This window comes from Caloenas nicobarica, chromosome 1, assembly GCF_036013445.1.
Source record: "Caloenas nicobarica isolate bCalNic1 chromosome 1, bCalNic1.hap1, whole genome shotgun sequence".
Classification (NCBI taxonomy): Eukaryota; Metazoa; Chordata; class Aves; order Columbiformes; family Columbidae; genus Caloenas; species Caloenas nicobarica.
Window position 1 is genome coordinate 31,178,849 of NC_088245.1, and position 16,885 is coordinate 31,195,733.

General features: G+C 53.0%; 1 protein-coding gene across 1 annotated transcript; it reads right to left on the reverse strand.

The window, feature by feature from the left end:
- Positions 1 to 5,757: 5,757 nt before the first annotated feature.
- LOC135984909 (ankyrin repeat domain-containing protein 20B-like) lies at positions 5,758 to 15,471 on the reverse strand. Its single transcript, XM_065627744.1, has 19 exons — positions 15,347 to 15,471; positions 14,744 to 15,283; positions 14,210 to 14,390; positions 13,849 to 14,037; positions 13,430 to 13,603; positions 13,235 to 13,341; positions 12,601 to 12,735; positions 11,480 to 11,628; positions 11,248 to 11,324; positions 10,276 to 10,378; positions 9,392 to 9,456; positions 9,182 to 9,259; positions 8,186 to 8,338; positions 7,867 to 8,036; positions 7,573 to 7,666; positions 6,966 to 7,078; positions 6,406 to 6,547; positions 6,002 to 6,050; positions 5,758 to 5,927 (listed from the first exon to the last, which is right to left on the reverse strand). Exons 1-19 carry the CDS (start codon positions 15,469 to 15,471, stop codon positions 5,758 to 5,760), a joined length of 2,814 nt encoding a protein of 937 aa, XP_065483816.1.
- Positions 15,472 to 16,885: the final 1,414 nt, after the last annotated feature.

A 16,885-nucleotide genomic window follows, 5' to 3' on the forward strand; every position in this document is an offset into this window, starting at 1 on the left:
TCGCTGCCGTGTGCAGACTGTTGAAGGATGCGTCCGTCTGCGTCGGGCGCGGTTCTGGGGGAGAATACGGCGGGGGTGGCCACAGACGGGGCTGCTGAGGAAGCGCTGAGCGCGCAGCAAAGCTTCGCCCTGTCCCACTGTTGCTAGACAGCCCAAAAGACCAGACAAGTGACTTCTGTGGGAATCTCGAGGTCCCTTGCCACCTGGCTTCCCCCTCCTTCCCTGCCTTGTGTCACCAGATTGCGTCATGCTGAAGCAGTAGGCTCTGACTGTGTTCAGTGCCACCTGAAGCCAAAACCCCAAGCAAGCCCGAGCTTAGAAACTGAAGGGCAGGTACATTTGCAGTCTGCTGGACTGCAGGGCAGGTACATTTTGCATGCAAGAGTGGGTGGGTTATTGAGAGGGAGGCCAAGACCTGTCTTTGAAAATGTGCCATTTACAGCATATGTGCTATTCAGGAGACCAATTTGCCTGCTCCTTAGGAACAAAATGTTGAAGGATGCGCCCCCCTGTGCAGTAAAATGCAGTAGGAGTGGACACAGAGGGGCTTGTTGACAGCCGCTGCACAGACACAAACACACAGTCATTTGCTTCGTGGCGGCCAGAGGTGAAAGCACCTGTTAGCTCCCTCTCCCTCTTCTTTAAAATCACAGCAAGAATCCCCAGTAGTCAGCTTAATTTTGACAAAAAGGAGTGGACTGCTTTGACTCTCATGTCAAGTCTCACAGGCCATGTTACTTCTTCATCTTGTATACTGGCCCCTCTCCTACGTCTGCAGTGATTTCCTACAGCCTTCCTTCAATGCTGCCGCAACACTCGTCCTCACTGTCCAGGACCCCAAACATCTCATTTGGTGAAGGATCCGACCTGCTCCGGTCAGTGCAGGGGTGCCCAAGGGAAGGACAGCAGTTGTCCCAGAGCAAGAGCTGTCAAGTACTGCTGGGCCTTGTGGGCCTCCCGCAGGATATTCTCCTGTCCTTTCACAGCCGGCATATTGCTGCAGCTGCTTAGGAAGGCTACATACAGAAAGGAAGGAAATGCATTTGGTAAAGATACTGATAACAGGAACAAAAATCCTGTAGAAACACCTAGGCATAATGTAACAAGACTAGGCCTGATGTAGCAAGACCAGGCATAATGTAACAGAAACCTAACAGAGAAACGATAGCTCTAGAGAGACTGGACATGAGGCAAAGTGGGCTATCCTTGGCTTGCAAGCTGGGAAAGCGGAATATTCCACTAAACGAAGAGCGGGGTACGTGACTTTTGCTGAGCAGCAGCACAAAATGACAATATGCTTGCCGAAGAAACTAGGTCAAGAAGCTGACACCGGGGGGGGCACCAGGTGCAAAGACTGCCGGGGACCACTAGAGACCCCCGATGAAGACTCTCGAATACCAAAGATGGACTTCCGGGAAAGGGTGGGGTTATGTAAATAATTTAGGCTTAATGTAGTAACTGAGCGGTAGAGACAAATGAATATGCAACAGGTATATGGAATAAATACCAAAAAGTGCAAATCACGCACACGCTCGATTAGAGGAGCAATCCTCCGAGCGTCCGGCGTACTGTAATAAAAGTGCCTGGTGTTTAAGACTTTCAAAACAGTGTTAGAGAGTCTTTTTTTGCTGACTTTTCGATATCAATACCCCCACACTTGCATACACTGTGTACTGGAAGAGCAACGGTCGTTCATGAGCCATCCTACACATCTTCACAGCCAGCTGATAAAGAGTAAGGCACAGACGCGCACACACACACAAACACACACGCACGCAGGGCTTACTGCACTACTGCTGGAGACTGAAGTGCTCACTACAAGCACTGCAGGGTTTATCTGGGTTGTGTAGCTGCCTCACCTCATGCTAATGGCAGCTCGGGCCTCTCTCCTCTGTGAAGGAGAGATCCGCTTTTGTCTCGAGTGCTGAGGTGGAGGCAGCAGTCCCACGTCTGTGGGAGAGAGAGAGCTGGCAGCAGCTGTGGGGTGGACATGATAGCAAGCAAAGAAAATATTGCCTTGCACTTGATTGCTGTGCTCTCATCAGCTGTTGCTGCGAAACATGGAGGGTGGCTGGGGCAGTGATGTGCCCAGAGAGTCTCCTGCGTGGAGACAAGACCCATGTGCACCCTTTCCCTGGGTGCTTCCAGCACCGACACCCACACACTGTGGGGAACCAGTGCAAGACATGCAGGAATGAAAAGAATTGCATTCGGTCAGATGTGTTGCGTTCCCTGACGCTACCTGCTGCCAACTAGGGAAGAGATGCTGAGTCAGGCTTTTTGTGACGCCGGTGTTGGAGTTCAGAAGCTACATACTGCCTAGCAGCGACCTGGTGGTGGACAGGAGGAGGGAGGGCCAGAACCATTCTGGTCCTCTCTAGTGCTCTCTGTCACTGGAGCTGTCTCTCTCCCTGCACACCCCCAACATCAGGGCAAGTGCTGTGCTCAGGTGTTGCAGAGGGGTTGAGCAGACTGCTAAGCAGCCAGATTTCACCTGCTTGCACATCACCACGGAACTTACTGCTGCTTATTTCCTTGGCCTTTATGGGGAGTTTGCAGGACTGTTCCTGGGCAGAGGTCTCTTTCTGAGTTATGTGCAGAATGGGTCCAATTTACAGTTTGAAGGTACGTTTGGTATCTTCTAAAGGCTGTTTTGCTGTTAGAGCCCGGAGATCCCTTAACATTCACCAATGTGAAGGGTGGTTGCCTGGAGGGGCAAGTCTGTTTTTGCCAAGTGTGCTTTGCCATCTTTGTGAAGGGCGGCTTCTCGAAGTCGTAATGCCTAGCTGGCTATCTCCTTGCACTTGAAGTAATGAGGACTGGGCCAGGTGGACCTCCAGAGCTGGCCGCTTCCACTGCTGCCCAGCCAGACCTGAAGCACGATGCTGCTTCTGCACTTGCAGGTCTCAAAGCAGGGCTTAGAAATCAAGATTCCCTTGGCTAACTCTATGGCCATTCTTCACTGGTGGCATCAGACCTCGCAACATGACTTGGTGTCTGAGGAGCTTGTTGCCATCTTTGTGCCTGGCGATGCTGGCTACAGTCTGCGGTTGTTTTGTCTGTTGCATGTAGCCCGAGGAAGACTACGGTTGCAGCTAAGCTGAGGTCAGAATCGGGCTAAAGGCTCATTTAGTCGGGCAGGAGGTGTAGCCGAAGGAAAGCGGGCCTGCAGCTTGAAGTTTCCGGACCACAGGAGACATTTGTGCCTTGAAAAGCCCAGCATCATCGAGGGTGGAAGGAGCCTCGTCTCGCCCACCTCGTCGGTCCCTGCCCTGCTCAAAGCAGGGTCAGCCAGGGCAGGTGATATAGGGCCACATCCAGTTTGGAGCATCGCCAAGTGTGGAGACTTCGCAAGCTCTCTGTGGCACAAAGAAGCCACCAGCAGGCTGAGCTGGGGCCTCAGGCCCCAGGCCAGGTGTCTGGGGCCTCCAGCCCATGGGACAAGGAGGCCCACTGAGGCGCAGGCAGAGGCCGCCAGGCCCTGTCTCAGCTCTGTCAGGCCATCCCTGTCTCCACCTCTGTCTCAGCTCTGCCTGGTCCTGGCCACAGCCCTCGGTGCTCCAGACCTGCCCTCGACCTCCCCGTGGCCCTGCCTGGCCAGCACTGGGCTGCGTCTGAGCCTGCCTGCCAGCACTGGGCCTGATCCCCAGCCCGGCCTGGCCTGACATCTCAGCTTGCCCTCAGAGCCGCTGCCTCACCGGGCACTTGCTTGTCCCTCTGGGCTCTTGGCTGCGCCGTCTGCCTGCCCGGGACTGCCCGGCTGGCTATGGGACCCCCTTGTGCTCCCCGTCCCCAAGGGAGCAGCATGCCTGTGCTGCTCCCTGACACCGCTCTCTCACCACCCCCACAAGAGAAAATGTTTTTCCTTAGGCTGAGGTGGCATTCCCCCATTCCAGCTTTTGCCCACTTCTTCGCACCTTTCCCCTCGGTGGGCTACAAATCCATCAGATCCCTGTGGGAGCTGCAAAGCTTCCATGGCTACCAGAAGCTCAACCACCACCTTCTGCCCAGACCACCAGGAGGATTGCTCTAGAAAGGCGGGAAGAGTCTGGTAACTGATTATTAGCAGTAGCTCAGCGCTAGTCCCCGATCTGAGCACAATCATGGCTCAGGGCTCCCCAGAGGAAAAGGACACAGATGTGTGCTCCCTGTTGCAGACGTCTGCACGACTGATATTCCTTCAGAGCAAGGACAGAGAGAGACGTGTATCTAGTGGAGTGCCTCGAGGGTCAGTACCGGGGCCAGTATTATTCGGTATATTCATCAATGACTTGGATGAGGGAACTGAGTGCACTGTCAGCAAGTTTGCTGGTGACACCAAGCTGGGAGGGGTGGCTGACAGGCCAGAAGGCTGTGCTGCCATCCAACGAGACCTGGACAGGCTGGAGAGTTGGGCGGGGAAAAATTTAATGAAATATAACGAGGGAAAGTGCAGAGTCTTGCATCTGGGTAGGAACAACCCCAGGTTCCAGTATAGGTTGCGGAATGACCTAGTAGAGAGCAGCGTAGGAGAAAGGGACCTGGGGGTCCTGGTGGACAGGAGGATGACCGTGAGCCAGCGTTGTGCCCTTGTGGCCAAGAAGGCCAATGGCATCCTGGGGTGTATTAGAAGGGGGGTGGTTAGGAGGTCGAGAGAGGTTCTCCTCCCCCTCTACTCTGCCCTGGTGAGACCGCCTCTGGATTATTGTATCCAGTTCTGGGCCCCTCAGTTCAAGGACAGGGAACTGCTGGAGAGAGTCCAGCATAGGGCAACAAAGATGATGAAGGGAGTGGAGCATCTCCCTTAGGAGGAAAGGCTGAGGGAGCTGGGTCTCTTTAGTTTGGAGGAGACTGAGGGGAGACCTCATTAATGTTTCTAAATACGTGAAGGGTGAGTGTCACGAGGATGGAGCCAGGCTCTTCTCAGCGACAACCAATGATAAGACAAGGGGTAATGGGTTCAAACTGGAACACAAGAGGTTCCACTTAAATTTGAGAAGAAACTTCTTCTCAGTGAGGGTAACAGAACACTGGAACAGGCTGCCCAGGGAGGTAGTGGAGTCTCCTTCTCTGGAGACATTCAAAACCCTCCTGGACGCATTCCTGTCTAGCCTCATCTGGGCGTTCCTCCTCCGGCGGGGAGATTGGACTAGATGATCTTTTGAGGTCCCTTCCAATCCCTAACATTCTGTGCTCCTGTGATTCTGTTAAGTGCCCACATGGGTTGAGAGCCTGAGTGAGCCTTCAAAGATAGGACTGTCCCCATCCAAACCCGCGAGGTCCCAAGCGCTCCAGTTGGGCAGCAAAACGAAGACACGGACTAGACGACACAGTTTATTAAATAGCAAGCTGCAACAGAACAACTGGAACTAGATGCAGGGCAATGGCTGCACAAGGTGGAATGGAAAGGTTTGCAGGCTTCATTCCTGTCCCTTGTGTGCTCTCTGTTTCCTGGCAGCGACACTTCCTCTGCTCCAGCATCTTCTCATTGCTAATGGCGGAGGTTCAGCAGTGACTGGGGAAGCGTGGGAAAAGAAAAGGCTTTGTATTAGTTTTACAGCAGGCTGGGCCAAAGGCTGTACTGGGAAGTGGCTTCTGGAAGTACAGCACTAATGCGCAGATCCAGATACCAAAAACCGAACACTCAAATGTGTCAACAACAAAGCTACAGCCTGTGGGCTACAGCCACAAGTGGAAAATTGTGTTCCATGGAGATAGGGATCAACTCCTTGTGGTTTTTGCCTTGTTTCCTGGCCAGCTCTTTCTCCCATCTCTCTTTTAGACTGCTTTACTGGGCTGTGACCTACCGAGGGAGTCCCAAATGACTTCTGAGCCTAATCCTGGGTTCTGCACTGGCTCTCCCTGAGCCCCAGGCAAAGCGGAAAAACTTCTCGCAGGTCCTGGGTTGATCTTGCCTGCTGCACGTGTTGTTTCAACTGAATCTCCAGCTGTTGGGAAACGTCAACAACTTGTAGGCGGCAAACCAAAAGCAAGCCAAAGAGAGAGCTCTGAAGTTACTCACTTCTGTGGAAATCCGCAAGGTGGGAGGCCATCGAGACTGCATTTGTCACCTGCTGACAGAATGTTAAAATGTTTTAAAATCCCGGGCTATGATGACGACCCGCTCCGCTCTTCTCGCTTGGCGCCCCTGGGACTGCATCCTGCTTGGAGAGGCCATTGAGCTCAGCAGCCCTGCTGGGACTCCTGGCTCGTGGCTTTTAGCCATCAGGATAACTACATCCGTGTTCCTCAATGTCATCACCATCTAATGCTACAACGGCAGCAGGAGCATCAAGAGAATTCAATCAATTGCAAAATACAGCTAACAGATAATCAGCAACATGGAAAATAGTATAGGACGAGAATCATACAGGTTCCAGCAGAAAAAGGAATCACCTCCAGTCCACCAAACGAACCAAAGCTCACCTTTCTTCTTTGTTTACCAGCTTGCTGGGCCACCTCAGAACAGCTCTTCTTCATGTCTTTCTGGACACTGGGCTGGGACTCTCTCTTCCTCCCTGCGTATTCCATCACCTTTGTCTGAGATGCCTCCAGAAGCGTCTCCAAGCTGTACAGCAAATTAGTAAGGAAAGTGTGACATAAAGCAACAGTCGGTCTTTTTCACCTCCTCTTAGGTAAGCAGCACAGCCATGGCTTGCTTCATCTGTAATGCGCTTGACAGGCCAGGAATTGCTGAGAGCAGCCAGCGCTCCAGTGCCACACATCACTTGGAGGGCTCAAAGTTCACCTGAAGAGAGGAAGAAAAGACTTCCTTCCCTCCCAGCAGAACTGCAGGCAGCCTGCATTTGCAAGGCCTTGTGTAACTTTCTAAAACCAGGGACTCGTGCAAAGAAGCGCCTTACAAGATGGAACATGAGGCTTGAATTTGCTCCCAAGCGGTTAGTATGTGCTGTTACGTTAAGAGTTCAGTAACGCTTGACTACTGCTCAACGTGCTGGTTTTTTTAAATCACTAAAAAGCCATGCCTGGTAGGTTCTTCCTCCAGCGCGCCGTTACTTCTCCGTGTTTTCTCCGGAAGCGCTTCCAACTGGCGTTTCTTCTCAGACGGCCTCTTCGATTCCCTGCTTTCGCTCCCACGCTTTCAAAATACAAAGATACTTCACACACAGAGCACAGGAACAGGATCCCTATGCAGAACGTCAGACAGATTTCTCCAAAGAAGTCAGGCCTTCAGGATGAAGCGCTCGGCACCACCACAGCCCAAGGAAAGTCTGCAGCTGAAGGTACCAAATGCCTCTCCACAGCCACTGTCTGAAGTGCTGCCTGAGGTCTCAACCTCACAAGTGTTCTAAAGCAGAACACAGCGAAGCCAGTCCCTGTCTGTCAAGTCCTTAACAAAGACGGCATTAGGTGGGACTAAAGTAGGACCGGCTGTAGTCTCATGGGGCAACTCTCAAAGCCAGAAAGCTGGGGAGTGAGGCAGCAGGACTTTCAGGGCAGCCTGTAGTCAGTAGAACAGATGAAATGGTCTCTCCCAGGCTCTTTGGGAAAACCTCTTCTTCAAATTTCCCCATCCGAATATGGACCTAGGCTCTGGTAGCTCATGAAAAGGGAAGGTTCTGACTAGCTTACTGAGGCAGAGGCTTGCAGGTCTTTGTGAAGGGCCTCAATGGTCTTGGCTTGTTGCTGGGCTGTGGCTTCCAGCCTGGCCATTCCAACTTGGAGCCTGAAAAAGAAGTACAGGTCTTATCACAGAAGTCCGCAAGACCACAAATCCCAAAGGAAGAGTGTGATAGAACCTCATCTAAAACAAAAGCATCTTTGAAAACCATGTAGTACTATCTTGCCGGGATGCAGGAAGACAGTCCAGTTGTTTTCCCGCAATCGCAGAAAGCAAAGCCTTGCCCCACTGTGTGACTTCCTTACTGTTGCAGGCGTTCTTCCAGCTCTGGGATAGCCGCAGTTCCAGAAGATGTGACCAGAAGGCTCTGCAGGTTCCTGGAAGCTGTTAGCTCCCTCTCCTTATTCTCTATGGCATTCTCCAGGGACTCGGCATAACACTCGCTCCGGAGAAGCCGTTCTTGCAGTTCCTGCAGCTGTCAAACCAAAGCAAGAATCGCCAGCAGTCAGCTTAGGTTTGATAAAAAGGAGCGGACCCCCAACTAAGGCTCTGTTCCTCACTCTGGTTTGCAACAGAAAAGGCCTGGGCCCCTGCCAAGAGACAAGAGACAGGCTTTCTCCCTACCTGAGATTTAGAGCTGTCCAGTTCCTTCTGCAGCTGCAGTTTCTGTTCCTGCAGGCCCCTGCTGTAGCGCTTCTCGGCTTCAAGTGAAGCTTCTGCCAGGGAGTACTTTCTGAAAGTGTTGGCAAACTCCTGCTGCAGCCATGTGAACCGTCGCTAAAGAAACGGTGTTGCATGAGCATGGAGAAGTCAATAAGAAGATGACAACAGGACACATGCTTTTAGGCATGGGATCATATCATTAGATTGATCTTCAGCATGGCCAGCAGCTGGAGGGAGGTTGTTCTCCCCTTCTGCTCTGCTCTGCTCTTGTGAGCCCCACCTGGACTACTGCATCCAGCTCTTGGGTCCCCAGCATAAGGAAGACATGGGCCTGTTAGAGTGGGTCCAGAGGAGGGCCACAGAAATGATCAGAGGGTTGGAACCAGGGTGGTGGCACACTGGACCAGGCTGCCCAGAGAAGTTGTGGATGCCCCGTCTCTGGAATTGTCCAAGTCAGGCTGCACGGGGTGTTGAGCAACCTGATCTTTGGAAGATGTCCCTGCCCACAGCAGGGGCTTGGACCAAATGATCTTTAGAGGGCCTGTCCAACCCAAACCATTCTATGCTTCTATGACTCAGTGAATTCAAAGATGAGAGATTTTGGCCACCACCAGCAGGCATCTGCTGGCACCTTTCTCAGCTGAGCACACCCAAACTATCCGCAGCTCATCATGAAGCTTTCTCTTTCCTAATACACAGAAAAGGCTTCCGTATTTTCCTCCTCAGAACAGAGGCTGAGAGGCTGTGCCACCGGCTTTTTTCTAACCGACTGTTTTCCCTCTTTATGCAGCACTTCTGCTTCACAACGGGAACAGAATGAGGTCCGAAATAGACTTCAGGTCCCAATTCAAAAACTGCCTCTCAGCAGCACTCCTAAAGGAACTCCGTAGCAAGAACAGGCCTCCTGACACTGACAGGCTTGCTTTACAGATATCTGCATCAGGCCCTAAGAGTCACCTGACTGTCGCCTTGACAATCGGTTTGTGTCGAAGCCTCCTTCTTGAGCGGAAGCTCTTCTCTCTCCAGCGCACAAACCTGAGCGAGCAAGAGCACAGACCGACAGACAGTGAGGAAAGGCATCTGCAGCAACCCTGCAGCATCACGCTGCGTTTCAGCAGCTGGGCTTAAGAAGCGTAACAATTATGTTAGCTCAGGAAGACAAAGCACCTCATCCAAAGAAGAGGAGTCAAAATCTTCTTCTTCTTGTGCTGCTCCTGCAGCTGGCAACACATCTACAAAGAGGTAAAAAGCGCCACGCTGCTGGGAGTGCTTATTTCACTCTGCTATTCCCCATCCGCTTCAATCCAGAGAAGCTTACAAAGGGAACCATTTAGTCCGTCAGGAAATTACCATTGTGGCGCTCCTCTGCAACAGGCCGCGCACACGCTCCTTGTTGGTTTGCAGCTGGAAGCAGCACGGCATCCAACAGTTCCGTTAGACCTTCAGAATCCGTCTGTGTAAATATAAAGATACGCGTTAGAACTGCCACTTCCAAAGAAGGGCAATGAAGCTGGTGGAGGGTCGAGAGAGCAAGTCCTCTGAGGAGCAGCTGAGGGAATCAGGGCTGTTATTCAGAAGATAAGGAGGCCAAGGGGAGACCTTATCGTTCCCTACAACTACCAGAAAGGAGGTTGTGGCGAGGTTGGTGTCAGTCTCTGTTGCCCAATATGCAGTAATAGGAGAAGAAGAAAGAGTCTTATGTTGTTCCAGGAAAGGTTTAGATAGGATATTGGGAAAAATTTCTTCACTGAAAGAGTAATCAAGCACTGCAGCAGGCTGCCCAGGGAAGCGGTTGAGTTACCCTTCAACCATACGCTTGGACTCGATGACCTTAAGGCTCTATTCTGACCTAAGCGATGCTAGGATTCTACCTCAGAATCAAAAGAGGAGTCATCGTCTTCTTCTTGTGCTGCTCCTGCTGCTGGCAACACACCTACAAAGAGGTAAAAAGCGCCACGCTGCAGAGAGTGCTTCTTTCAATCTGCTTTCCCCCACCCGCTTCACTCCAGAGAAGGCTACAAAGGGAACCATTTAGTCTGTCAGGAAATTACCATTGTGGCGCCCCTCTGCGACAGGCTGCGCACACGCTCCTTGTTGCTTTGCAGGTGGAAGCAGCACGACAGCTGACACTTCTGTTGGACCCTCAGAATCCGTCTGTGTAAATATAAAGATACATGTTAAACCTGGCACTTCCAAAGAAGGGCAATGAAGCTGGTGGAGGGTCTAGAGAAGAGGTCCTGTGAGGAGCAGCTGAGGGAAGCAGGGCTATTCAGTGAGGAGATAAGGAGGCCGAGGAGAGACCTTATCGTTCCCTACAACTACCAGAATGAAGGTTGTGGCGAGGTGGGTGTCGGTCTCTTTTGCCACATATGCAGTAATAGGACAAGAAGAAAGAGCCTTATGTTGCTCCAGGAGAGGTTTAGATGGGTTATCGGGAAAAGTTTCTTCACTGAAAGAGGTATCGAGCACTGCAGCAGGCTGCCCAGGGAAGTGGTTGAGTCACCCTTCAACCATACGCTTGGACTCGATGATCTTAAGGCTCTATTCCAACCTAAGTGATGCTAGGATTCTACCTCAGAATCAAAAGGGGAGTCGTCGTCGTCTTCTTCTTGTGCTGCTCCTGCTGCTGGCAACACACCTACAAAGAGGTAAGAAGCACCACGCTGCTGTGAGCGCTTATTTCAATCTGCTTTTCCCCATCCACTTCACTCCAGAGAAGCTTACAAAGGGAACCATTTAGTCTGTCAGGAAATTACCATTGTGGCACTCCTCCTCCTCGACAGGCTGCACACACACTCCTTGTTGCTTTGCAGATGGAAGCAGCACGGAATCCAACAGTTCCATTGCATCTTCAGAATCCGTCTGTGTAAATTAAAAGACATGCGTTAGAAGTGACACAGACTCCTTCTCGAAGATCTTAAGGGTCTGTTTCAACCTAAGTGATGCTGGGTTTCCAAGCCTGAGTCAGAAGCAGCAGCAGAAGGTAAAGAGCCAAAAAGTAAGCACGCCCAGCCGGGCCCCACCTTCAGAGAAGGTACCTCAAAATCAGACAGGGAATCAAAATCTTCCTCTTGCTGTGCTCCAGCTTCTGGCAAGGCACCTTCAAAGGAAATAAGAGGCACGATGCAGTTGTGAGTGCTTATTTTACTGTGCCTTCTCCCATCCCATGGGCCCTGCCTTTAACAAAGGGTTCTCATTCCCCTTCAGGCCACAGCGATTTGTCCTCATCACCTCCTCCACGGTGGGAGATCCTACCTGCTCCAATCTGCACAGGTGCTCCCAGGGGAGGGGCAGCAGTCGTCCCAGAGGAAGAGATCTCAGGTACTGCTGCACCTCCTGTGCCTCCTACAGAGCATTCTCCTGTCCTTTTACTTCTTGCGTATTCCTCCAGGATCTTAGAAAGACTATATACAAAAAGGAAGGAAACGAAATTGGTGAACGTACCCCCATACTTGCATACGCTCTCTACTGGAAGTGCAACAGCCATTCTGGAGCCATCGTACACATATTCAGAACCAGGTGCGAAAGGTAACACACACACACGCGCACACACACACACGTACACAGAACTGACTGCAGTCCTGTTGCAGACTGAAGTACTCACTACAGGAATGTTCACAGTACAGGTGCCTGTTCCTGTTGATGGGGTAATTCACCCCTGCTGGCTACAGTCTCATGTTATAAACCCCCCTCTTCTCCATTTTGGGGGCCAGCGAGACTGACATCTAACTACAAGGCTTCTACCTCAGTGGGATGCTATACTAATGCTGCAGCCACTCTTCACGCCAAGCTGGGGTAACGTCTCCTGAAACTCCTTCCGGACTTTGAAGGGTTTCAGAAATTCCCATCCTTATTCTGAGGCCCCGAGAGTGTAGAGAGCTCCTAAGTGGGATGCCAAGAGGCCAACAAAGATTGCGGTTGCATTCCAAGCACTGCAGGGGTTAACTACATTGCACAGGTGTCATGTTCTAACAACCCTGGCAGAGGGGCAGTTGGGGCTCTGGAGAGAGACCACTTTCAGAGTTGCTTCATAAGCAGAAGTAAAAACAAAACAAAAAACCCCAAAGAAACAAGAAAACAGTAAAAACATGCTCCAGGCCAAGGCTGCTACGCAAAACGGTGCATTAGCACAAGACTGCTACTGTGCCAGAAGCCTGCAGCGAAGGAACCAACCGCTTGTTTTGCTAGAGCAATCGTCAAGCATGCTTTGTTCCGAAAGCTGTGGGTTTTTACTCCATGGAAGGAGATGCATCAGAAGATGTCACTGAGCCCAGCTTCAGAAAAGGTCTCAACACCCCATTCAAGCAAAAAGGGCTGTACATCAGCGCGGACATGCTGACAATGCAGCTGCTCTAACAAGGATGTCAAACACTTACCCAGAAGTAAACTGATCGAGATAACCCATATCTGTGAAGTCGTCCTTGCCGTGATGAGAAAGAACAGCACCATGCTGAAGAAGAAGCCGTGCTACATTCGTATTCCCAGCATAAGCGGCAATCTTAAGAGTGGTCCTAAAGCGTCCAAGAAACCATAGGAAATAGATCAGCTTCTGCAGACATTGACTTGCCCTTACTTGACTCCTCCTTTGCTCCTCAAACAATTCGTTTCCCCTCCTACAGGCAGAGTGAAATTACAGCAAAACGTGTGGATGCGTCGGACAATTGAGTGTGGTGGGACCTCAGGAGGCCTCCAGGCCAAGCGTCTCCCCAGAGCAGACTCAGGAGGTCTGTGTGTGTGTGTGCCTGTGTGCATGCGTGCATGTGTGTGCACGCTCACGCGCACGTGTGCGTGTGTTGGCACCACAGCCAACGCTTTCTTGCAGTCCTCAGTGCAGAGATCATCCCCTGAGGTAAGAGAGCAGCAGAGTGTGGGTCTGCTTTCCCAAGTGGCACAGAACGAGCTCCTTCTGGGCAGCTCCTGGTTCTTTTTCAAAGCTCATTCCTATAGCTCCCAACAATCCAATCGGAACAATGCTCAGGAGTCCCACGCACGCTTTTGACAAAACTTCACCTTTGACACTTATCTCGAGCGTTCACGTCAGCTCCGTTTTGAAGGAGGAACTCAACCATCTCTTCACGGCGCTCGATGATTGCAACGGCAAGAGGAGTATATCCCAACTGAAAGGAGAAATCGTCTCCCTTAGAAGAACACAGGAAAGTCAAGCGAGTTTGGGGAAGAGAAGCCTTACCCAAAGCCCAAGCTTACGTCATTCCGAGCATCAATATGGGCATTGTGCTCGAGTAAGAGCTCCACCATCGATTTGCTGGGCATGACAGCAGCCATGTGAAGGGCAGTGTTGCCACCAGCACCTTTGTGGTTGGGGTTGGCGCCGTGCTCCAGCAGAGCAGTCACGCAGTCTTTGTGCTGATGCTGTACTGCCTGGAAACAAGCCACAAGGGAGGAGTAACTTCCAACATGGACATTTCTCTCTCTCACAACTCCTGCATCTTTGCGACACGGGAAAGTACGAGCGTCTTCAAAGATTACGTAATATATGCTCCTTCCCCACTGACTGCAACATACCTGTTTCTACGCAGGCCTACGTAAAGAATCCCGCGAGGCAGGTATCGCTCAGTGCATCACTGACAAGCCCCACGTACAACAGCCTAACGTATTCCACGTACCAGCATCAGCGGCGTTTTCTTAAACATGCCACGAGGGTTTAGCTTGCACTTCTTGCCTGCCAGAAATCGAATGACATCTGCATGGCCGTTCGCACAAGCAAGATGCAGAGGCGTCCTAGAAATTAAATACAGCCAGTTAACACAGACAAGACAGCTGAAGACATCGTTTCGGGCTGCGGTGCCCACCGCCTAGGGCCACAAGGCTCAACTGCCAAAAAGGAAGCCAAAAGCCAGCTTTCTCGTGCCAGAGCCGGTGGCAGCACTTGCACACCCAAAGCCTGGGGCTGGCTAGGCACAATCCTCAGCACATCTGCTGAGCCAGGAGGCATCTCCTAAGCTGTGTCAATGAAGCTGCACGAACGGACTCCTGTGCCCAGGCACTGGTCCCTGCCTCCAGCCAGGCCTGCCCGGCCACCCAGCACAGCAAAGGACATGGCGTCTTGGCAGCCTGGAGCTTCTGGAGGCCACGTAAGTCTACGGAGACCGTGGAGTCTGCGTAAGCTCCTGGCTTTGCCCCCGGCGAGTCCTGCACCGGATGTGTCCTAGAGACAGGGGAGATGGGATTTCTAGCAGCAACGGGAAGCTGTGCCCTGTGGCTCTGCGGCTCCATGTACCGCTCAAGCAAGACCGGCAACAGTCAGGCAAGAGGAAAGGAGCCGTCTCTGCTTGCACAAAGGCCTGCGGAGCTCCACAGAAGGGTCACTACAGGGAGCAGGCTGGCAGAGCAGGCAGAGTGGCGCATCCGCTGGCTCCTGTCCCAGCTCGGGCGGGCCTCCGGTAAGGGCAGCGCTGTGGAGCCGGCCTGTCCCTAGGGTGCTTGCGATCGTGCTGGGCTTCGCTGGCTCTTCCAGCCAGGGCACGTGGATCTTCGCTACGGGCACTGCCCGCTCCTTACTGCTTGTTGGCGTCCCGCGAGTTGATGCGGAATCTCTTCCGCCACCAGATTCCTTGCAGCCGGGCGAGGTCGCCGCTGGCGGCCGCGCTGTGCAGCCCGCCCCGGCCCTTCTCCCGGATCTCCGAGGCCCCGGCGGTGCTGGGTGCGCAAGCGCTGTCGGACGGCGGCCGCTCCCGCGCGCTCCTGAGCAATGCCATGAAGCACTGCATGCTTCGCGGCGACGAGGGCACAGCCCGCTCCGGGGTGAGCAGCCGCAGGAGGCGCCCGGTGGACTCTGCCGAGCCCCGGGAGAGCAAGGAGAGGAGGCGCGGAGAGGGCAAGTGAAGCCTAGAACCGAGCCCCGGGCGAACAGTTGTAGAGGGCGCGGAGAGGGCAAGAGCAGCCCAGAACCGAGCCCCGGGCGGACAGTTGTAGAGGGCGTTGAGAAGGCGAGAAGAGCCGAGAAGAGGCGAGTCCCGAGCGGGTCGCAGCTCCCGACGCTCCGAGCCACACACGCGCTGCCGGTCCCGCTGTGGCGGCGACAGCACTGAGCGCCGGCGCCTGCAGGGGGCGGCTTCACAGCGGCAGCTCGGGGCGTCACAGCCGGAGGGACGGGGGCGTCACCGCGGGAGGGACGGGGGCGTCACCGCGGGCGGGGGGACGCCGGCCCCGGGCGAGCGGGCTGCGGCTCCGGCGTTGGGGCTCCCGCGGGGCCGGGCGGCCGGGAAGTGCCTTTGCCAATGCGCCATTTGCACAGCTGCGGTTCAGGAGCCCAATTCGCTGCCGTGTGCAGACTGTTGAAGGATGCGTCCGTCTGCGTCGGGCGCGGTTCTGGGGGAGAATACGGCGGGGGTGGCCACAGACGGGGCTGCTGAGGAAGCGCTGAGCGCGCAGCAAAGCTTCGCCCTGTCCCACTGTTGCTAGACAGCCCAAAAGACCAGACAAGTGACTTCTGTGGGAATCTCGAGGTCCCTTGCCACCTGGCTTCCCCCTCCTTCCCTGCCTTGTGTCACCAGATTGCGTCATGCTGAAGCAGTAGGCTCTGACTGTGTTCAGTGCCACCTGAAGCCAAAACCCCAAGCAAGCCCGAGCTTAGAAACTGAAGGGCAGGTACATTTGCAGTCTGCTGGACTGCAGGGCAGGTACATTTTGCATGCAAGAGTGGGTGGGTTATTGAGAGGGAGGCCAAGACCTGTCTTTGAAAATGTGCCATTTACAGCATATGTGCTATTCAGGAGACCAATTTGCCTGCTCCTTAGGAACAAAATGTTGAAGGATGCGCCCCCCTGTGCAGTAAAATGCAGTAGGAGTGGACACAGAGGGGCTTGTTGACAGCCGCTGCACAGACACAAACACACAGTCATTTGCTTCGTGGCGGCCAGAGGTGAAAGCACCTGTTAGCTCCCTCTCCCTCTTCTTTAAAATCACAGCAAGAATCCCCAGTAGTCAGCTTAATTTTGACAAAAAGGAGTGGACTGCTTTGACTCTCATGTCAAGTCTCACAGGCCATGTTACTTCTTCATCTTGTATACTGGCCCCTCTCCTACGTCTGCAGTGATTTCCTACAGCCTTCCTTCAATGCTGCCGCAACACTCGTCCTCACTGTCCAGGACCCCAAACATCTCATTTGGTGAAGGATCCGACCTGCTCCGGTCAGTGCGGGGGTGCCCAAGGGAAGGACAGCAGTTGTCCCAGAGCAAGAGCTGTCAAGTACTGCTGGGCCTTGTGGGCCTCCCGCAGGATATTCTCCTGTCCTTTCACAGCCGGCATATTGCTGCAGCTGCTTAGGAAGGCTACATACAGAAAGGAAGGAAATGCATTTGGTAAAGATACTGATAACAGGAACAAAAATCCTGTAGAAACACCTAGGCATAATGTAACAAGACTAGGCCTGATGTAGCAAGACCAGGCATAATGTAACAGAAACCTAACAGAGAAACGATAGCTCTAGAGAGACTGGACATGAGGCAAAGTGGGCTATCCTTGGCTTGCAAGCTGGGAAAGCGGAATATTCCACTAAACGAAGAGCGGGGTACGTGACTTTTGCTGAGCAGCAGCACAAAATGACAATATGCTTGCCGAAGAAACTAGGTCAAGAAGCTGACACCGGGGGGGGCACCAGGTGCAAAGACTGCCGGGGACCACTAGAGACCCCCGATGAAG